The sequence below is a fragment of the Acipenser ruthenus genome, chromosome 15 (assembly GCF_902713425.1).
Source record: "Acipenser ruthenus chromosome 15, fAciRut3.2 maternal haplotype, whole genome shotgun sequence".
NCBI lineage: Eukaryota > Metazoa > Chordata > Actinopteri > Acipenseriformes > Acipenseridae > Acipenser > Acipenser ruthenus.
Genome location: NC_081203.1, coordinates 33588956 through 33611222, shown reverse-complemented (window position 1 = coordinate 33611222; position 22267 = coordinate 33588956). Strand labels below are relative to the sequence as shown.

Below are 22267 nucleotides of genomic sequence, written 5' to 3'. Positions count from 1 at the left end.
TACCTTTTTAGCAGTCTGCACACCAGGGCACACACAGAATTGATGCTCTATCCACGGAAATGTGTTATTGCTGTACAAGTGTAAACGAAACCTGAAGTATAATGGGGATTTACATACAACAAACACGCTTTGAGAAGTAAAATCTTTATTATTAAATGGGTATTTCAAAACGGTTTATATAAAAACACTGGATTTAAAAGACAAAAAGAACAACTTTAGCAGTTCTGACAGACATGTCCTTCAGTTCCATAAGCTTGTGCAAAACTGATTCATGTTTAATAGAAAAATCTCTGAGAGCAGCAAACTAGTTTGATTTCGTTTGGACCTAGAAAAAATACATTTGTGTCTCGCTTCTATGGGATATTTCACTGTTCTGGCTACATGGTAGTCAGTAGAAGAGCATTTTACAGGACAATTATCTAATGGTATAATTGACAGCTGTTCAGAATGTCAGATTTATGAAACAGTACGGTGTAATTTCCCAGACAAAAATATATATTTTGGGGAAAAAACTATTAGCGCAACATTTTTAATCAAAAGTATGTTAATGATTTAACAATCGGTTAATGATTCACTGTTTGCTGAGGCTGCAGCAGACCTTTATTTGTTCTCTAAATAAGTTTGTTACATTGTGACATTGTGACATCATCTTTCAGCAAATGTATTAGAACCAGAGAGACCCGTCCCCCCTTCACCCTTAACTTGTGATCTGGACTGGAAACTTGAAGCAGAAGTAGTCTTTGTTATTGTCATCTCTCAGTTCCCACTCCACCACCAGCTTAAGCTGTAAAGACAACGAAGGACACAATATCAACACTATTCCTACATGCACTGCATTCAAATCCTAGCTTGTGAACCAAGCATTTACTGACTTGGACATGTAACACATTCCCAAACAAATACAAAACAGGGTTCAAACAGAAAGCACATGTGAGTAATGATGCAAGCCACAAAAACGAATCCGCTTTTTGAAAATGCCTTATCCACCGCTTATGATATTTGGTAACAGTAACATGTTCCCTAAAAGTTTGTGCACCGAAGCAAACTCATTAGTTGAAGTAGAAGCTGCATTGTTCCACACTTACAGAAGGGTACTCTGTCTTCACAGGCAGCTGGTTGACATAGCTGTAGGTTTTCTGCTGCTGGATTGGGCACTGGATTCCAGATTTGCAGCCATCTTCATTTGGAATTGGGAAGGGAATAGGAACGCCAGCAATAACTCCATGCACAATGGCTTTGCTTGTCTGACTTGCTGCATCTGAAAATTACATAAATACATAAAGTCTACTGCATCTATTTACCTGGGAAAGACATATTCATTGGCTGAACTACATAGTGACGAAGTAGTGATTTGGTTTCTTGACAAGCTGTTTCCAGTACAAGCAATTGCTTTAGTGACTTCATTGAGAAAGATGCCTGCTCAGGTCTTTAAACTTACCACTGCTGAAGGTCACGTTGACTGTGTAAGACTCTCCTTTGCGCAGTTCACAAGGCTGCTTCGGGCAAGGAGTCACATCAACAGAACTGATTTTACCAACAACGGAACCTGGAATAGAGGTATTGAGGTTTGAAACGTGAACCGAGTTATACAGTGCACTTTACAGCATGGGCATGTGAAATCTGAAAGCCTACGCTAGAATCTCACTTGATCTGAATGGAAGCCTTGTTGTTAACAAAAGACAAGCAACCAGTTTGGTCTAAAACGTGTGTTCAGCGCAGGCCAGTGGAACGAGATTCGTTGTTATCTCACTGGAACAAAGGTAGCAGTGTTACAGTGTAACAAAACAAACAGACAAAAAAGAAGGTTTAGCAGAAGAGTCTTCATTTGAAAACTCAAGTCTAAAACAAATCAATTTAATAACTAAAAAACAACACAACTGGCGCAAAGTAGTGCATTTGCCATGGTCACAAAGTTGCTGTTTTGTAACGTGTTCACTTACAAACTCAATTGAGAGGGGTCTGAGCATGCTTTTGGTTTCCCTTGGTTATTTGCTGCATTCTGCAGGTATTCCGAATTCTTAGTTTTTGTTCACTTGTTAAATGGACGTGCACGATGTGTTTGTATTGAACAGCTTGTGGTTCGGATCTTTACAGGAAGTGCAGTTCCGAGTCACGCACAGACATGTTGTACAGCTCATACATCTTGTGACTTATACAGGATGTAAAAACCAACCGCAGCGTTCCCTTCTGTACTGCAGTTTTCGGTGTATTTTAGCTAACTATTACAATTGTAAGTACATTAAGCGTCAAGTCCATTTTGTTCTGCAAAATCTGCGGTTTGCTCACTCGCTAAGTGACACTAAACATCAGTTATCTACACAGTACGAGATTCATCTTTGAAGTGAGGTGCAAACACTTCTTGAATGGTTCTGGGATGCGGAGTTGGTTTACATACATCTCAACGAACATCACTAACCCGGCGGATTCTTCAATGATGATACATGCACAGCTACAGTGCAACTATTACGATCTGCCTAACTTGTACGATTCTCTAGAGCGCGGATTAGAATAATATCTCAACATAACAATGTGGGCGCAAAACTCACATACATCTGAACCAGGAAAAAAGAGGAAAGGCTACCGAAAATCAGCTAACTGCATATCAAGAGTAACAAACACCACAGTCCCAAATAAACAGGGCGTAAACATTGATATACCCTTACAAAAAAAAAAAACTTACCACAGTCCAAATACTTAATCGGTTCTGCCACGGAGACCGCGACTAAAGAAGCGAGGACGAGAGCCAGAGAGTGGTAAGCCATTTGTACTCGCTGTAGCCTGCGATAGAAGATATCAGTGTTGTCGTAAACAGAGAAGTGAAATCAAACACAGACTAACCCTCATGTGACTGACCGAGTCCCTCGCTCGCTCACCAAACTCCACCTCTGTTTTTTGCCCAGATTAAAATAAATAATAAGAATCCGCCTTACATTTTATCATTAGCAACCTGATAGATAAAATAATGAAAAAACTACCAGACTGATTAATTGACTAAACCTTAAAAAATAGCAAAACCTACCTTTTACTTTGCAATTGCGACACTTTGAAACCAGCTCTCAACAACTTTTCACAACTTCCTGATCAAACCGGGATCATGCGGTTTGACGTCATTCGCGAGCGCACATTGAGTAAAAACACCAGACATGTCATATACAGTATAAACTTGTACATGTATGTACAACATACATGATAGGACGGGTTCAGTTGACAGACGATTCTGTTAACCAATCGGATTCCGCCCTCCTTCCTGCCTCAATTGACTATTGGCTGGACCCTCCTCCCTCTGTTACGGACCTGGTCGAGCCGAGCCCGCTGATTCGCTGTAATGGCACCCTCGCTAGTAATCGATCTGGAGTGACCCGGCGGGGGAAGGGTGTTCTGATATGAACGATGTCAGTAATGTCGGGTATCGGGATGAAGGCTGCAGTCTCCTGCTTTGCCAGGTAAAATCAGGAATCATTTTCTGTGGTTTGTTGCTTTTTTTAAACGACTGTTTGCCAATCGTTTGCGCGTTGTGTGGCATTTCCATTTTAACTGTTGTGCAGCTCAGCAACCTTGTGGATCCGTGCTCGAGCAAGCACGTTATGCGTTTTTGTGTGTGTAATTGTATACACCTGTTTGCGTACCGTACTGCAGTCTGCATTTCCCAGCTCGCTGGGTGTCTCGCTTGTATAAGCGTACCATCAGCGCAGACATTTTCACTGGTTATTATTGTGATCGAGCAAATACCCGTGCAAAGAAGTTTAACCAAGATAAAGCGTTGAGCAGCACAGCCAATCGGGTGTGACAATACTGCGACAAGGACAATGTCAGGTGACCTTGATTTGCACTGCATATATTAATTAGATTCGATCCTATTCATCAGGGATGGCAATAAGACTCCCATTGCGTAGCAGTTTGATCCATTCCTGGTTTTACTAGGAGTGTAATAAGACTCACCTGAGCTTGTTACCTACACACTGTGGCTAATCAAGCTGACAGTATAAACTGGAATATGTGACACTGCTACTCTTATTGGCACCCCTGTTCATTACAATTAGGACATGCCCTTCTGTATATTTGTAAGTAATGCGGTTTTTCTTCCTGTTTAGGCTCTCTCCTCTGCGATTCTGCTCTCAGCAGCAGCAGTGGCTGTTAAGCAGGACTCTGTGTTCCTATAAGCACGGCTTATTGACAACACGTCCCGGGATAGTCCGGAGGAGCAGCACCTCCACCCTGCAACAAGAGTGGAGCCAAGACAAAATACTCCTCAGCAAGGCATGCGTGAAGGTAAACGGCAGGAGCTGCTGTTTAAAAACACATGCGGAGCACTGGGATCCAGTCCTGGTTTCACTATGACTTCAATAAGACACACCTGAGCTTGTTACCTGTACACTGCGGCTGTTCAGTTGTTGTAGTAAAACCTGGAAGTGCGTGACGCTGCTGTGCAATAGGAGGCTTATTTCCATCCCTGTTTAATACTGATCTGTTTGCTGCATTGACTTTGCAAGGGCTTGTCTGCCATGTCATGTAATTTGAATAGGTTGAGAGTCTGTGCGTCGTGTGTGGCGCTGCAGTAAAGACCAACACATCTGATTGGAGAGTGTTCCAGGGGTGGAAGTGCGTGACGCTGCTGTGCAATAGGAGGCTTATTTCCATCCCTGTTTAATACTGTTCTGTTTGCTGCATTGACTTTGCAAGGGCTTGTCTGCCATGTCATGTAATTTGAATAGGTTGAGAGTCTGTGCGTCGTGTGTGGCGCTGCAGTAAAGACCAACACATCTGATTGGAGAGTGTTCCAGGGATGGAAGTGCGTGACACTGCTGTGCAATAGGAGGCTTGTTTCCATCCCTGCTGAAAACAGGCTCTTTGTAAATGCACCTTTTTGCTGGTCCTGGAGTAGTTCAGCTGATCGTACAGCATGTCTATTGGAAACTGTACAGCATAGCTGGTGTACTGTTTAGACATGGTCAAGATAGCAGACATCAACACAGAGTGCCAGAATGTAGGAAACGGGCACAAAGGAATTGGAAGTGTACAATTTCTAAATCGTGTAAATGATGATTCTTCTTTGGAAATTGGAATTATAAATAGAAAGACCTCCCTTTTTTTCTCTCCTTCTTCGTTTAGCATTGAAATGTGACCCCCACAATGTGCTTGTTTTGCAGAGACTGCATGAAATCTGTGACGCAGGAGAATTCCTCCGAGTGCAGGTGGAAGGAGGAGGCTGCTCGGGGTTTCAGTATAAGTATTCCGTGGACACCATCAAAAACGAAGATGACAGGTAATCACACAATCATGCGGCACTGCTGCCTTTCTGCACATCCTTTGCACCACTTCTTTTGCTGAAAGACGACAAAACAATTTAATGACCAACACATCTCATTACGTCTCATTAAAAGTACTGATAATTGTAAGTGACATCCCCATTGGAACCTGTTAGCAGCAGGTGTGCTTGTGTATCTTCACTGAGAGTGTACGTCTCACACTGAGGGTGTCGATGACAAACGTTCAGACCGCATCGGGTTCTATAGAAACAGGCTGGGCACGCTAACATCAGCTTTTCATTTCAATCTTATGACTTGGAATGCGTTTCTCCGTGTTCGGTGGCTATCTCTAATCAAGTTGAGAGTGTACTCCCTCTTGCATGAGAAATACACTCTCGACGAATCAGAGGAAGCCCCTGAGCGCATCCACACACACGAGACACGTTTTCACCTGGCTGTGTGTCCCGCAGGGTGTTTGAGCAGGACGGGGTGGCAGTCATCGTTGACCGGGACAGTCTGGAGTTCATTAAAGGGGGGACTCTGGATTTCAGCCAGGAGTTGATCCGCTCTGCCTTCCAGATCGTCGGGAACCCGCAGGCTGAGCAGGGCTGTTCCTGCGGGTCCTCCTTCTCTGTCAAACTCTAAGTGTCAGCCCCTGCATGCTGGAGCCCTTCAAGCGAGCCTGCTCCTTCTAGACACTGTTGCCATCCAGATAGACTCGGGCTCATAACTTGCTGGCTGTAGTTAAGTGAAGGCAAGGCTGCATCAGAGGCTGTTATCTGTACTGCTTCCAAGGGCTGGCGTCGTCAGTCTTTGCCACTTTAATTTCCGGAGGTTACCTGGCTGTGCCAAACGCTGACACATGGAAAATAAATAGGACTGTCGGCCACAGGTTCAAGGAAACTCTTTCAATTCTTTGGGATTGAACTTCATTAAATATTTGAATTCACATCAGAGTATACTGAAGTCCATTTTATGCCTATATTGTTTGCAAAAATCTATTCATAAATGCAAACTTGCAGTGGCAACAAAATAGCCAAGGGAAACCAGCTGGGTTTCAGCAGTAAAAATTGGACATGAGTGGCCCCCTGATAGAATGCAAATAATGATAAATTGTGAAGCAGCCCATTGTGAATGGTGAATAGAGCTGCCATTTGATTATCTCAGGTTTTGCATGGCTGGTTTTGGTTTCACAGCCCCTGATTGGCTCTAGTCTTGGATTACCTTACCTAAGATAACGTTAGCTAGTCGAAGGTTTTTTGCTGGTCAGGGATTGTGAACCCAGCTTGTTTTAATATCAGCCCGATAGCTGAGGTCGGGAGTGTGTGTCAGTGAAAGGTGTTTTATGTCACTCTACATACTGTGCTCTTTAACACGACTGTCTCTTGCAGTGCCAGCTTTAATATAACGAACTATAGACACATTAAAGCTATTTGCTCAATTAAATGCACTTTAAACATTTTGATACTTAATAATGTTTAAGTTGTTTTCTGTCTGCGGCTGCATTTTAAGTCTTGCATTAGAATTCCAAACTACGAAAATCAAAATCTCCTTTCAATAAGATGCACAGGTCAGCTTTAAATTCCTAAAGTGAACTGCTACTGTCTGTTCATTTTGACTAAATGTGTAATAAATTATACATTTGTTCTATAAAATGTAAAAAAGTATTTTTTGAAAAATAAAGGAGTGTATTGAATGGTTTTGATTGTTTGAGTATTATTATTAAAAAATATCAATTGTCAATAGGATGTTGTGATGAGTGTGCCAGGCTTTTACAGTGTGCAGGGGGGATAATGGCCAATTCCTCAATTATTACTGCCTCTTGATCATTCAGAAAAGTTGAAAAACTGCAACAAAGTCTTAATGATGGCCCATACTGTGGTTCATTTATGCAGTGTTGCACAATTGCTGTGCACTGCAAGCCATACAGTCAGGAGAGTGCTGCTGCGCACTGCAAGCCGTACAGTCAGGAGAGTGCTGCTGTGCACTGCAAGCTGTACAGTCAGGAGAGCGCTGCTGCGCACTGCAAGCCGTACAGTCAGGAGAGCGCTGCTGCGCACTGCAAGCCGTACAGTCAGGAGAGTGCTGCTGCGCACTACAAGCCGTACAGTCAGGAGAGTGCGGCTGTGCACTGCAAGCCGTACAGTCAGGAGAGTGCTGCTGTGCACTGCAAGCCGTACAGTCAGGAGAGCGCTGCTGCGCACTGCAAGCCGTACAGTCAGGAGAGTGCTGCTGTGCACTGCAAGCCGTACAGTCAGGAGAGTGCTGCTGTGCACTGCAAGCCATACAGTCAGGAGAGTGCTGCTGTGCACTGCAAGCCGTACAGTCAGGAGAGCGCTGCTGTGCACTACAAGCCGTACAGTCAGGAGAGCGCTGCTGTGCACTGCAAGCCGTACAGTCAGGAGAGCGCTGCTTCGCTAGCGTTACAGCAGGGGTTCCATTTTTTTTTGTCCTGTAAGCTAATCCCAATTCAGTTCATGAACTTTGAATGCAAAACCTTTTATTAAAGATATTGAAGACTCACTCCCATTAAAGGTGATTTTGTTTACCTTTAAATTTCAATATCTATCAAAACACAATTTCTGGCATTTTATTAGTATTATTATTTTTTTAGCAGATATTTTTATCCAAGGCGACTTACAGAGGCTAGGGTGCGTGAACTACGCATCAGCTGCAGAGTCACTTACAACTACGTCTCACCTGAAAGACAGAGCACAAGGAGGTTAAGTGACTTGCTCAGGGTCACACAATGAGTCAGTGGCTGAGGTAGGATTTGAACCGGGGACCGCCTGGTTACAAGCCCTTTTCTTTAACCACTGGACCACACAGCCTCCTATTTCTGCTCATCTCTAGATATTCAGGCCTGTAAACCAACCCAGGATCCCTTGGGACTTTCTGTAAATTGAAAACTGGGACTTGTTTAGAATTCCTGTTTCCTTGAGTTTCCTGCTGTCATGACAACAGAATTCAGAGTCTTCCACTGCAAGAATGCTTGCCCCATTGGAGAGGTTGATCAATATTAACGTACAGAGCTCTTGGATGAAAAAAAGCAATAAAACTGGTCTGATTTTTTTTCCCTTCATATTCTTCAAGCTCTGTCATACCACAATGCTTTGTAATTATTTGCTGCATGACATTTTCCATGTCATTTCACTTCTTATAGAATGTAATAATAGACCCGTCACTATGCTGGGATGTGCTAATTAAATGTCAATGTATTCGACTTTCAGTCTCTGTTTTACCTTCGTCGGGGGTTAATTGCCAGGACTGTAAGCATCAAGGACAGATGCTGGGTTTTTGTTTCTGCCAGTAATTGTGTTCTGATTGCAGGGACTACCTGCCTCATCACCTCACACTGCTGGCCACGCAATTAAGGCTTGATTTTACAATATAGTGAAGCTTTCACTGTGCATCTGGCCTTGACACTTGCCGTCTTGGCAATTATTTCCTGATGAACTTAAAAGTGCAGTTGAAGACGTTGACATTTAATGAGCACATCCCTGCATAATGGCGAGCTGTGAGTCGCGACACTGAATGCAGGTATTAGCAAGCTTTATCAGCCAGGACGTTGTGCAGAGAGTCTGGCAATATCGATTCAATGCCAAAGCAGTCATGCAATAGGCAAATACAGTAGCTGTGGTATGCTTCCCTTAGTCAGTGCTTGGATCAAAACGTAACACTGCGACTTAGGGAAGCGCTCATTAAAATCCTCTTCATTATAGTAGCAATCAACGTGAAATGAAGCACTGCAAGCCGTGGTGGGTGTGAGTATGAGGGAGGCTGGTGCTTATCCTTGTGATAATGAATCCTATTACAGGTCATACCATCAGAGGTCGTAACAGCTCAGTGGATGCCCGGGTTCCTTGTAGGCTAATTTCATTATTAGCAGTCTAACCTTCACTCCTGTTAACAGTGACCTCTTTAATTGAATTGAATTACTGCTTGCTGTTTGCTCCTTCTGCCGAATGCTAACCTAATGGAGGGGCGTATCAGCACATTTAAAAATGCACTGTTTTCAAATGAATTTACCGGTATTCATGGCTCCTAAGTTAAACACCTGGATGGACATGGCAAGGTGCGGGAGGGAGCATTTAGAATAACGTGGGGGGAGTCGATGCTGGAAATGAAACTTCGGTCTATAAATGAGTCAGTTCATAAACAAAGTGCCAGAAGGCAAGCTGTGGCATGCAGTGCAGGGCTGCTGTGACAGTGAGACATGATGCTCATGGGCTCTGTTCCTGAGATTCAAACCGGGGAGCCTGACAGCTGACAGGCAGCTGCAATTTCCAATCCTTTTCTTTACAGGCCAGTGGAAAGCTGAGCTGCTGGGATTCTGCGTTCACAAAACAAGGATCTTGTTGTCAGATTGCCACAGTCTAAGGAGCGTCCGTATACTATTTCACACTTCATTTCAACCATAAATGGCAGATTATTTTAGCTTCCCTAAAATTATGTCAATATAGAAATTTCGCAGATGCTAAGCTTACAAGTAAAATATCTTGCCTATGCAGCTTTTTCTTACCCGGGGTGTGTGTGTGTGTAATTAAATCAAGGTAAAGGAAGTCTCCCATATTGCATTGTTGCTGCACCCGTGCCATCCACACAGAGGCAGTATACACCTAGTCACTGGGAGTCAGTGTCAAGGCCACTACTGTAAAGGGTCTGTGAATTCATTCCACATCCTGTCTCATTCCAGCTTCAGCCCCAGCACAGATGACAGCTAATTTAGTTTAGGGTCGTATCTGATATCTGCACACCAACAGAGTTGTGCACAGAATCCCTTATAAGAGTTTACCGCAGTATTTTTTGCATGGTATTTTTTGCAGTTTTCCCATGTTTTTTCCCATGGTTTTCTTTGCATTTACCATAGTTTATACCCTGGCTTGCCATGTTTATTAATATGCTTTACAATGCTTCCCTGTGCTTTCACTGTGCTGTGTCTTTACTATGGGAAACTTTTATAAGGAATAAACCAAGTCTCAGCAGATTGGATAACAAAGGCTAAATCCATGCACTATACATAGTAAATACATCCGTACTTACACATAATTACAATGTTTTTTATAATAAGTTACAATATGCATTACAATGTTTTGCATTTGTGTAAGCACACAGTTGCACCAGAAAAGGGATAGGGTTAGGAATTGGGTTAGGAATTGGGTTAGGGTTATATCATGTAAAAGAATACATAATAACTGCATTATACCAATGTAATTAAAGTGTGTAATACAGGAGGAACACATTTGAGTTTCTATTAAAAGGAGGCACTGCATCCTCACCTGGTGCTCTGCCCCTGCTCTTTCACAAGCTGTTATATCACTTGAGTGTATTGCTCTGCTCCAGATTCAGCTTCTATGCTTGGAACATCCATTGGGGTTTGTGTCGTACTTGTGGCATGCTTTTCTATGTGGCTGGGTCAGGGGCTCGTTGTTATGAGGCTGTGCAGTGCAGTCTGGCGCAGGAGTCCTGCACTCATGTTCATTTTTCAGAACTGCTTTTTAATTTCACAGCGCTTCACTAATGCTCTTAATGCTTTGTGGGCTGGTGAATATTTAGACTGTGAAGCGCCATGTCATTCACATAATGATCTTCATAGCGCTTCACTTGTTCAGGTTATCATAGCAAGTCAATGGCACCCCGCTGATCTTTCTCCGCGCAGCGCTCTTATCACAGAGTGCAACAGACCAGCGGCATAAAGAGGCAGCTTTTATTATTCATTATTTTTTATTGTTATTTTTTCTCTTCAGTTTGACCTTTCATTTCTGCCGGCTCTTGTGGAAGGGAAAAGCAGAGCCACTTTTTAAATCAGACTCTGAAAATGAAAACCCAGCCTGAGCGTGATCTTTTTTTTACAGCCCTTTATTCCTGACCTTATTCAATTTATGTGACTTGATTTCTTTTTTTCCTCTCTCCAGTAATTCCAGGTGCATTTTGAATGGCTTTAGCAGAGTAGAAGTGGTAGATTACTGAGCTGTAAGTTCCTTCACTTGCAGAAGACAGCTCTGTCGTATGACGCCTGGTAACTGAAGGAACAGAATTCATCTACAATAGATGAATGTGATGCTGCATCAGACACTTAGTGCGTATAGTATATATAGAATATATCAGTGTGACACTCTCTCTCTCTCCAGGTATAGTATACCGCGGGCTTGTTTATATTTGAATGGAAGTTTGTTAAAATCCCATCCCTGTAAAATCCCAGTGTAGAATGTGGCGAGGTTCTAATTGATTGATTGTCAATTAGACCTGGCCACACTGTAACAAAAAGGAGCAGGAAGGGTTAGAGAAAAGGCGGAGAGCCACACTAATTATTATTATTTTTTGTACCTTTTACGGGGCTGTCTGAATGTTTTATTCATTTTTTTATGTTCCTTAAACACTTTCATTAATGCTCCCTGGCTGAGGAAACAAATAAGAATAGCTGTTACCATGGAGATTTCCACTTAAGCTAAAGCTATGTAAAAATCGCTGGTTTCACTCTGGAGCTGGGCTATGTAGTTTGAAACAGAGTTAGTTCAAGCTTTCTGGCTTCTCACCGCGTTCCACTTTGAACACCATCATAAAAAAAAAATGTACACAGCCACCCTGTGCATATAGAAAAGAACACAGTAGACTTTGCTTATTTAGGGTTCACTTCCACCTGTGGCTGCCTGCTGGGTTTCATGTCTCTGAGGCACAGTTTATTAGATAATAATACTATGCTGGTAAACACAACCTTCTCAAGAAGCTGCACTTAGATCCACGTCGCTCTCAGATCTGAAACGACATCAAGAGTAACTTGCAGTTGCTGTTGCAGGGGGGAAGGGTCTCAGTGCAACACCAGGCCTTTCAGCAAACAGCAGGCAGAGCGTCATTTAAGAGTAAAATGTGCAGGAAAGAGTTTGGGTTTTAGAAGCTGCAAAACTAAAGAAACATCATAGTCCGGTAGGCACACATTTGAAGAGTCTTTTATGTAACGATCACAGGAAAGTGCACTTTGAGTCAGATTATAGGGGAAGAAAATGTTACCTAGTGTCTCTTTATAATGCTTACGATGACAAGAATGCAGCGCCACACGACATTCATATACACTGCTTGACAGATGATGACAACAGCATTCTGTTTAACATTACAACAAGACAACAATGGAAGAATGAAGGAAAGCTGGGAGAACATGCAGCCCAGTAGAATGAAGCACTTCACATGGCAGTGCTAATGGGACTGACTAATTAGACAAATGACTAATGCACTCCCAGCTTACATTAAGAACTGTTGCATTTGACATTTTCAGTGTTTCAATTTAAGTGAACTAAGCAGTGCAAATCTAATTTGAGTCCGGAATATTAAACACTGCACGCTCCTCTCGTGCCTTTCCGTAATTGACAGGAAGGCATTGGACCGTTGGTCTATTTCAGCTGAAGATGATTAAAGCCTGACATTTGGATAAGCCCGAGGGCTTGTGGATATGCTGCACACTGTATCTTTGTAATGCAAGCGTGAATCCACCACAGCCCTCAACATTGAAAAAGACTCAATACAGAGGACCATGAAGCCCCATTCTAATACCCAAGGGTTGTGGAATAAACATCACAACGGGAGACCCCTTTCATATGATACCTGCACAGACCTGTCAAACAAAGACTGCATGTCTTACACACCGATGCATGAGGATATACACAGATTGGGAAAGGGCGTCCGCACCAGTAGCTGCTTCTGAGGTGATCTGTGTGTTATTACCATACAGACTGGATTCTCATTTCCATTTTGATAGACTTGCGAAGGTGAAATGGCGAGGAGTAATATGATGGTTTACGATAAGCCCACCTGGGGAAGTCACTGTGAAATATCACCAGGTGAAAATTGATAAAAAGCTGGTACTTTTCACTGCCTTACAGGGGTTTCTGAAGAAGCCCTGGGATGGTGTTTAAACTGGGAATAGATTCATGCAGTCAGGTCACGCAGGACAGAGAAAATCATTTCAATCGTTTTTTTTTTGTATACTTATCAAATACTTACAGGAGATTCTGTTTGAAAGATTTGTATCAATCTTTAGTTTCACACTTTGCATTCGTGGGTCGACAATAGAATTAGATTCTATGCAAATCAACCAATCAATCCAGATAAAAGCCTAATTAAACTGATCTTAGCAGAGGAACACAGCAGGGTGCACATGTATTAGAACACCTCGCTGCTTCTGTTAGTATGATTTGCTGTGCATGTGAAACCACTGGAGCTGAAAATCTTGAAAGAATTGTCAAAATAAGCAAATGAGTGATTTAAAGGCTATTAAATTCAGTGCAGATTCAACAAGTAATTTACAACAATCTCTTGGGACTGCCACATCTGTTCCCCAGCACTGGGACTGAGAGTTTTAAAGATTCAAACAGGCAGCTCAGATGAATTGCCACCTGTGTATAAGAAACTTCAGATAACTGTACACAAATATCAAGTGTGGGTGTGACGCACCAACATCCCTTATAGAAGCGCCCCATAGTAAAAAAAAGCACTGTAATAAAGCAGAGTGAAAGCATGGTAAAGCATAGGCAAGCACTGTAAAGAATAGAGAGGCATGGTGAAGCATAGGCAAGCACTGTAAAGAATAGAGAGGCATGGTGAAGCATAGGCAAGCACTGTAAAGAATAGAGGCATGGTGAAGCATAGGCAAGCACTGTAAAGAATAGAGAGGCATGGTAAAGCATAGACAAACACTGTAAAGAATAGAGAGGCATGGTAAAGCATAGGCAAGCACTGTAAAGAATAGAGAGGCATGGTAAAGCATAGGCAAGCACTGTAAAGAATAGAGAGGCATGGTAAAGCATAGGCAAGCACTGTAAAGAATAGAGAGGCATGGTGAAGCATAGGGAAGCACTGTAAAGAATAGAGAGGCATGGTGAAGCTGCATATCAATAAACATGGCTAACCAGGGTAAACTATGATAAGTGCAATGAAAAACTGCAAATACTGCAAAAATACCATGGTAAACTATTCTGAGGGATGAAAGAAGACAGCTGAATGCAATGTCAGCTGCACTTGCTCTTACTTGACAGCAGCATTTAATTGCCTCAAATGCCATTGGAAACGCAAAAAAAAAAACCCAAAAAAACAAATGCAGTGCTTGACAACCTGTGATCTCCCTGCGATCTCGCTGTTGCTGGTTTAATCTTCAGATCTGCCTGGAAGACACAAGGAATATCAAACAGCTCCATTTAGAAATGCCATTACCTGACAGAGGGGCCTCGGCAAGATCTCAGGCTGTCAATCAAAGGCAAGGAGAGAGGGGGAGGGTGACCCCCCCGGGGCACCAATTAGCTTCCCCTTTCACTCCCATTCCCACCGTTCCTTTTATCATTATTCCAGATTCGAGCTCGCAAAGCAAATCTAGTGACCTTGACCGAACCAATTTAGTAGTTAGCATCTGTAAGCAAGGAAATGCTTTTACCATAAGCCATCGCACTGGGTGCCATTACTACACACCTTTGAGCTGTCTCTCTCTCTCTCTCTCTCTCTCTCTCTCTCTCTCTCTCTCTCTCTCTCGCTCTCTCTCTCTCGCTCTCTCTCTCCCCCCTTGTCAGGGAAAGCAAGGGGATGAAAACGAAATCAATCCAAACACCTTACTCTATTAAAAAAGAGCTTGGATTAATAGTGCTGTTGAAAACAATAAAACAGCTGCAGCTTCTAAACCCTTTTTGTTGAACCCAGAGATACCCGCTGCACAGATTATTGATTATTGACAAAATGACGGCCAGTGACTTTAAAACAAGTGTGTTTCTCTGCAGCTTACAAGAGCTTTTAGAAAAATTGAAGTAAGACTCATTGATAAGAAGGAAGATCATGCATGCAATTCCCCCCTGTTATTGCCTCATTCTTAAAGACAGTGCTAGTTAGGCTCTGTGCTTTTATCTTGAAGTTGCAGCTGGAGTGAATGTATCTCTCCAGGACTGTAACCCCACAGATAGGGCATGTCCTGAGGATGTCTTTCCCATTACAGCTGAGCTCATCTCCCCATACAGAACCTGATCGCCTCATCCGTTTCTAATAGCTGGATCATGGAAGGGCTCATGTGCACCCTTACCACCTGACCTTCCATAGCAAGGAAGCTGCAGTATTTGTTCCAAATGCACTGAGTGGCCGCTGCTGGTAATATTATAACATTGTTCTCTGCGCTTCATCGTATAATCCCTCTTCAAATGCTATTGTCTGTCATTAATAAACTGAAGAAGCACGTACACATCACACCAGTGCCATCCAAACACATACCAAAAAGAATATATACCAATATGGATTCATTCTAATGAATACCCCGAATGCATAGATCATGATGCATACTTACTCGGTGTGCAGGGTGGGATTTACACATCATAACACGATAAGGTTTGTTCGTACGAGGGGTGGAGGAGACATAGCTTTTTTTCTTATCTCCATGGCATGTTAAATGAAGTTCGTGTTCAGGTTAGGTTTAGGGAGTATTAGCAATATGTTCAGCACGGGTATAGACCTGAAACTAGCTGGGGCAGGAGATATGCTAAAGTATATCATTAGAGATGCATTCAAAAAGTTTGCAGCTAAAATGTAGGTTCTGAGTACTAGGACATGCCCAGAGGGTTCTATCTTTAAAATGATGGAATAATGGCCAGCAGGAGTTATTTCACAGCAGTTTACTGAGGATATTCTACAACATGGTCTAATAACCAAAGAAGACTGGAGGGAGCGCATGTGACGAGAATAGTAGCTTCCTAAATGAGAACAGCAACAGTCCTTGTTTTTTATACTTGGTTTAAATTCATTATTTAAAGGTGTCAGATGTTGTTTAATGAAATCCAGGAGGACTGTGAAAGACAGCATTCTTTCTCTGACTCTTTTAACCCGTGAAGTGCCCTTGTCCTGCTTTGAGGACAGGCTGCTTTGTAATTGTTTGGAACATTTTTAACCGGCATCTACCTGTTATTTAAATTTTCTCTTCAGCTATCTTGTTGTGATAAATTTTCTTAACTGTAAAAGTTAAGTGTAAATGTAATGTATCAGATGACATAAATACAGCCTGTGTTCTGATTTATTCAAAGAAACATGAATTTGGTACTTGATGGGCTCATGCGATTCCCATTGGAAGGACAGTAGCTGTTCTGTCTGAGCTCCTTCAAGAGTTTGCAGAATGAAGTTGCTTGTGTGAAGCTTGGCAGTGTAGATGTGAGCAAGCCTGTTCCAGGGCCTGTATATCTATCTGGAAAGCACTGGACGAGTTCATGAGCAAAATATCATTATTATTATTATTATTTATTTCTTAGCAGACGCCCTTATCCAGGGCGACTTACAATCGTAAGCAAAAACATTTCAAGCGTTACAATACAAGTAATCATGCTCCCTCTTTAGCCGCGTACGTGACTAAAGAGGGAGCCAAGCGTGCAACACACACAAAGGCTGCACATTATTTTTGATTAAAATATTGTTAAGCTGCTGAGGCACAGAGGGCAAGCCACACTTTGAAATGCATGTGTAATTAAAGCAATGGTGGGCATGGTGGAACATTTCAATGCATAACATCTAATAACATAATATTATTCAGTGTTTCAAACCTGGTAACACTGAGACCTTAAGCTGAGGAAACACAAAGCCAGTTTTTCAGAAACAGTGGCTTGAAACCTGGTTCCAGGAGACCAGGCGACCTAGCGTGAGGCAACTTCGCTGTATCAAACCCCAAGTCTCCCCTGGTGTGCCATGCAGTGGCCTGAAACCTAGTCTCCTGAAACCAAGTTCCAAACCAGGAAGTGGTTTCGTGTTCCCTCAGCTTCAGACATACTTTGACTCCTTAATTGAACCTTTCTTCTAACTTCAACAATTAGATTTTACTTTCAGATTTTTTTTTTTTAAGTGATTAGAAAACGGATCAAAGATTTTCTTTAAGCTGATTGGCCAATATGAAGTCTCTAATCTCTGGTAAAAGACGCTGAATGTTATCTTTCAAACTGCGTTTAATCTCTTCACAGTATTCATTTAGGTAATTTACTTTCTGCTTGCCAAAAGAAAATCTCTATTCTAGTCTTTCAATGTAGACTAAAGAATTCTTCTTCCTTTTGGCTGGGGACATTTACTGGCAGGAGACGGGTCTCACGAGACGGTAAAGCCCTCCTCTTTGCTTAATTATAAGGGAGTTCATTTTGTGGTATCGTTTGAACATCCCCTCTTGATTTTGAATGAAGCTAATTGAAGCAATGATTGAGCCCTCCTATGTCATAGTATGGCTCATCTGTTATGTTTAATCTGAGCTTGTTCCAGTCTTCATGAATAATGTATGAGGCCATCACAGGCTTTTAGAGTTATTCTGGAAACACACTGAGTTTTGCCAGTTGTTCCTTTTGATAAGATCAGCGTGCTTTTTATTCAGCCAGGACTCTTACAAAGCTGCGGCTCGCTGGCTGCAACGAGGCACGACCTCGCGGTTCTTTTTGAAAAGGTGACGATTGTTTATTTAGCGATCCTGGGATATTTAGTTTGCACGGGGTCAGGTAAAATGTGTCTCCACGCTTCACTCCCAGCAGCTGCGCATTATTCAGGTATCCCAGTACTGGTTGGAAGGCTTTGTGTTTACAGAGGTAAGTGTTTATTAGGGCATGCAATAGAAAAGATGAAATGCATTAGTAAAAGTTCAGCCGCTGACAGAACTAGAACGAGACACTGGAGATGAGCAGTCTACTGTGATACTGTGATTAGGTATGAGAGGAAAGCATGGAAACAGTCACTGAAAATACCAATGCCTTTTCACCTCCTTAGCACTTACAATAACATTCCCTTTGTACATATGCAGGTCTTTACTATCTAATCTAGGGGAGAACCATGCATCACTTCAATATGAAACCAGGGATTTGCAGAGTGCTGTTTTTTAATTTTCAGAAGTGGCTGCTTCTTTTGTCCTGGCAACACGATTGTTGCAGCTCTACAGGCTCTGTTTTCAAAGCGTTTCCTCCATTCTTTAAAGGAGATCATTCCATGTAAATGATATTAAACTGAGAAGCAGACAGCTGGAATGTGTTTAAACAGCCACAAATAGCAGTGTTTAATGTGTTTGGTTCTCGTTGATAAAATCATCAGCTTTTTTTTGTACTTCTAACGTGAATGCGTTAATCGCTCAAAGCGCACACAAGACATTTGATTTTTTTATTTTGAAGCAAGTCAGTTGTTTCCGTGCACAATCAAATACAAATTGCACTGATTGAGAAATGTCCACCTTGTGATGTCAAGGAAGAGGTTGTGATGGCACGAAATAGGGGGGGGCGTCTCATACAGAAAACCAATCTCGGTTTCCCAGGAAATAATTCCTGCTTTTGATATGCAATCTGCCTCCCAGCCCCATTAACACGTGTGTGATTGCTTTTGTGTGAACTGAAAAAGTCAACTGCAATGCATTCAAACACACAGCATATTAAATGAATAATCAAATGCTTTGTGCATGCGTATTAAAAAGACTACTCCAGAATAAAACCTCCACATTAAATACTAGAGCAATCAGCATGCAACATGTATGCAAAATTGCTCCAGTGTCGATTACGCTGTCATTCATATTTATTTTCCTTCATTGATGTCTGTGTACTGAATTTGAAATCCTGCTGCAGACAGTCCCATGACAAAGGGTCAAAATAACTTCTTTTACCAAGATGTCTACAAATCAACGCATCTGTCGAAGTCACAGGGTGAGCCTCTGGGACTGTAATAAATACACAACATATTTGAGTTATCTAATTGTTATGCTGAGTGGTGTTCTGTTCCAGGCTTTTCTTGTGTCGGAGTGAAATAATATTCAGAGACTGCTCTCTGGAGCCCTTAAATAGATATACAGATAATCTCCCCACATGCTGCTTTGCTTTAATTAGAATCACTGCAGGTAATAAACAGAACCATTAGGAAAAGTGTATGCCTACAACAAATCAATTATCTGTTTGAATACTGAATTTTATTTGCCTTTTTTTTTATTAATAATGAACCTGTTTACATTCCTGACAAAAGACTATTCTCTGAGTGCGCTCAATCATTTCCAGTGATTTGTGTAATCTCTATTAACACTTCCCTGGGGGGCTTACTGCTCCATTACATTTTAAAAGCAAATATAAAAATATATATCATTGGAGCACATGCATAGTTAATCTAGGGTCTATATATATATATATATATATATATATATATATATATATATATATATATATATACACACATATACACAATAGTTTGCAAATGCAATATAACACTCCATTGCTTCTGTTGTTTTTAAATTTGTTGTGAATATGAAATCCAACCACTGTAACTGAAAATCTTGGAAAATTGTCAAAATAGGCAAATGAATGACTGTCTAATTCAATTGACGACTTTAATAGGCCACACACATGCAATTCATTAAAAATAGTAAGAGAAAATGAACACATAGCCACAAATGACAAAATACAGTTCTTTCAGATGCCTAATTAAAGCACAAAGGGGTCTCTCATTTTCACACGAGTGCCTATTGTTTCTATTTTACTGATTACTGAGCTGAAATTGAAATGGCCCCACCCAGAGATTTTCATGCAGGTCGGTATATAAAGGATATCAATGGAACACAGGCCCTGAGGTGTGTCTTGCAACAAGCCAATGCTAAGAGATTGATTAGGTGGCTGCAGGTGCTGTCCTTAATGTGCTCCTGTGCTGCCATGCGATGTGACAGGACCACGGGAGACATCCGCCTTGGATTCAGGCCCTTGCTAGTGTCAGATTATAATGAAAAAATGAAGAACAAATGAAGAGGGAGCATTGTCAAAACAGGTACAGTTCAGTCCTAATGCATCGGAAACCTGCCAAGCTGCATGTCGGCTGTGATGACGGTGTCTGTGAAATACTGACATAGAGCTGAGATGATCGAGTCCTGGCTGTGTATTGTACGGAGACATCAAGGATGTGGTTGCTGCCATGCCTTCCCCTTCAATCACGTCAATAGCAAAGCAGTGTATTCTTTTATGGACGCTCCCGGCTGGCAGGGTTCCAGGACGTGTGCAAGTCAGCTGATCTCTGGTGCACAATTACAGTTTGCTGTTGCAAGCTGTTTTAAGTAATGAGATCTCGTTTATGAAGTATGCCCTGTGCCATTTTGTTAGCAGGAGAACGTTTGTAGGTTTTGCAGTGTGTCTGCTGAGACCAGGTTCAACATTGTGTTCTCTCAAGCTTATCAGAAGAAAAGTTAGGGAACGAGAAAAGGTCATTCGGCCCATCAGGGCTCGTTCCTTGTCAGCACACATTCTCTAATTTAATAGCACAAAATCTCGTCTTTTTAAAACATGTTCCCAGTGTTTTAGAGCACAGAAACCCTTCTGTGTTCTTTTAATTATTATTATTATTATTATTATTATTTATTTCTTAGCAGACGCCCTTATCCAGGGCGACTTACAATTGTTACAAGATATCACATTATTTTTACATGCAATTACCCATTTATACAGTTGGGTTTTTACTGGAGCAATCTAGGTAAAGTACCTTGCTCAAGGGTACAGCAGCAGTGTCCCCTACCAGGGATTGGACCCACAATTCTCCGGTCAAGAGTCCAGAGCCCTAACCACTACTCCACACTGCTGCCCTTAATGCAAGTCCCCCCCCCCCCCCCCCGTCTCCTATCTGTAAATCAGCAGATCTGTAGGATCACAGTAAAGCCGGTTTCATCGGTTTCTGAGTGCCGCAGTCAGATAAGCTGTGCCATCCATCCATCCTATCTGTCAAATTCATCATCCGCTGCAAGTGGAAGCACAGCCCCCCCCCCCTTGGAGACCCGCAGTCCTTCATCTTTCATTTATTTAGGAAATTAAATCTGAACCGCTCCCAGCGCTAACACAATATTAGAAGAAATGAAAAAAAAAGAAATGGGTTGAGTTCCCAATCATTTCTACAAGGAGATAGTATTAAAGATGGGCGAGATCCTTTATTTAAATAGAGTAATGGTTCAATTGAAAAACCAGGGAGATAAAAAGGAAAGCAGCCAAAGTTTCACTAAATAATTAACAGGCGTGCTGGTTGAATGATAATTGCAGCTTTTGAACGTTTCAGGGGTTTATTTAATTCGCTCTCTCACTCATATGTACACTGTGTAATATATGGCACCTGGAAAATAACACAGATAAAAAACGAAAGGCTGGGGCCATCTGTGAAGTGCATGCGTGTAGAGTGCTGGGTTCTCTCCAGATCCATGTCAGGAGAAGCAGTGGCTAACGGGGAGAGCTGTGAAACTGGCCCATGATGGCTCTGTAGTGCTGTGTGATGCACTGCTGTGATGGATTAGGACCCCTGTTGATGAGATATTTAAAGCTGTGTAACCACGAATGCAGACCAGACTGGTCCTTTTGCACAGCGGTTCAGACGCTCGCTTGCAGTGCGCAGGGTCGCTGGTTCTCGCCCAGCCTCTGCCCTGTTACATTAGTGACCCTGCAGGGGCTGTGCTGTCATCTGGTTTCCTCTTACCACATCACATCCACAGGCCATGTCACCTTGGAAACCAATGGAGCCAAAAATTGAAAACCGCCTGCACTTGTCATCTAGTCACTACAGAAGCATTGTTCCAGCACTGGCTTGCAAGGGAGAAAATCTTTTTAAAGATTGTCTTCCTTGTTTTCGGGTTCTCAAAGCATTATTCATGTCAGCGCTTTAGTTGGCCAGCCTACCGTATCAGTGTACTTTAATACACAATCTCGGTGGACATCGCAGACAAAGGCTAGTCTTATACTACTCTGCGCTGTCTGCATCGGATTTCATTCTGCCTCATGCTTTTCCAAAAGATCTCATCTGTGTTTCAAGGAGATAACGGCGCAGATCCTTACATGCCTATCCGCACTATCTCCAGAGCAAATAGAATTGGATCCTCAGTTTATATCTGAGGTCCGGTGATGACAAGGATGTCTGACCTCCCGAGCGAGAATAGAAATGCAAGCGAGGAGAGGAATAAATTGGGGTCTGTGAAACCAGCTGATTATGTTTGTCTTGAATAAATATATATCAGTAATTTCAGTATAATTCCAGTAAACTGCATCTCTGCTCTGTCA

The 22267-nt window shown here is 42.1% G+C and overlaps 2 protein-coding genes across 2 annotated transcripts; one reads left to right on the top strand and one right to left on the bottom strand.

Annotated features, from left to right (window-relative positions):
• Positions 1–128: 128 nt before the first annotated feature.
• LOC117417240 (NPC intracellular cholesterol transporter 2-like) lies at positions 129–3148 on the bottom strand. The gene is made up of 5 exons (XM_034029227.3): positions 3020–3148; positions 2681–2778; positions 1439–1546; positions 1086–1258; positions 129–784 (listed from the first exon to the last, which is right to left on the bottom strand). The coding sequence occupies exons 2-5, from the start codon at positions 2760–2762 to the stop codon at positions 698–700; spliced, it is 450 nt and encodes a 149-aa protein (XP_033885118.1). The 5' UTR covers positions 2763–2778; positions 3020–3148; the 3' UTR covers positions 129–697.
• Positions 3149–3275: 127 nt separating this feature from the next.
• On the top strand, positions 3276–6946 carry LOC131697635 (iron-sulfur cluster assembly 2 homolog, mitochondrial-like). The gene is made up of 4 exons (XM_058988045.1): positions 3276–3443; positions 4092–4269; positions 5148–5263; positions 5717–6946. The coding sequence occupies exons 1-4, from the start codon at positions 3391–3393 to the stop codon at positions 5889–5891; spliced, it is 522 nt and encodes a 173-aa protein (XP_058844028.1). The 5' UTR covers positions 3276–3390; the 3' UTR covers positions 5892–6946.
• Positions 6947–22267: the final 15321 nt, after the last annotated feature.

Coding starts and splice junctions, on each gene's coding strand:
- LOC117417240 (XM_034029227.3), bottom strand. CDS start 2,762: ATGGCTTACCACTCTCTGGCTCTCGTCCTCGCTTCTTTAGTCGCGGTC. Junction 1,547..2,680: donor GATTAAGTATTTGGACTGTG/GTAAGTTTTTTT, acceptor CCTCTATTCCAG/GTTCCGTTGTTGGTAAAATC. Junction 1,259..1,438: donor CAACGTGACCTTCAGCAGTG/GTAAGTTTAAAG, acceptor TGTAATTTTCAG/ATGCAGCAAGTCAGACAAGC.
- LOC131697635 (XM_058988045.1), top strand. CDS start 3,391: ATGTCAGTAATGTCGGGTATCGGGATGAAGGCTGCAGTCTCCTGCTTT. Junction 4,270..5,147: donor TCAGCAAGGCATGCGTGAAG/GTAAACGGCAGG, acceptor CTTGTTTTGCAG/AGACTGCATGAAATCTGTGA. Junction 5,264..5,716: donor ATCAAAAACGAAGATGACAG/GTAATCACACAA, acceptor TGTGTCCCGCAG/GGTGTTTGAGCAGGACGGGG.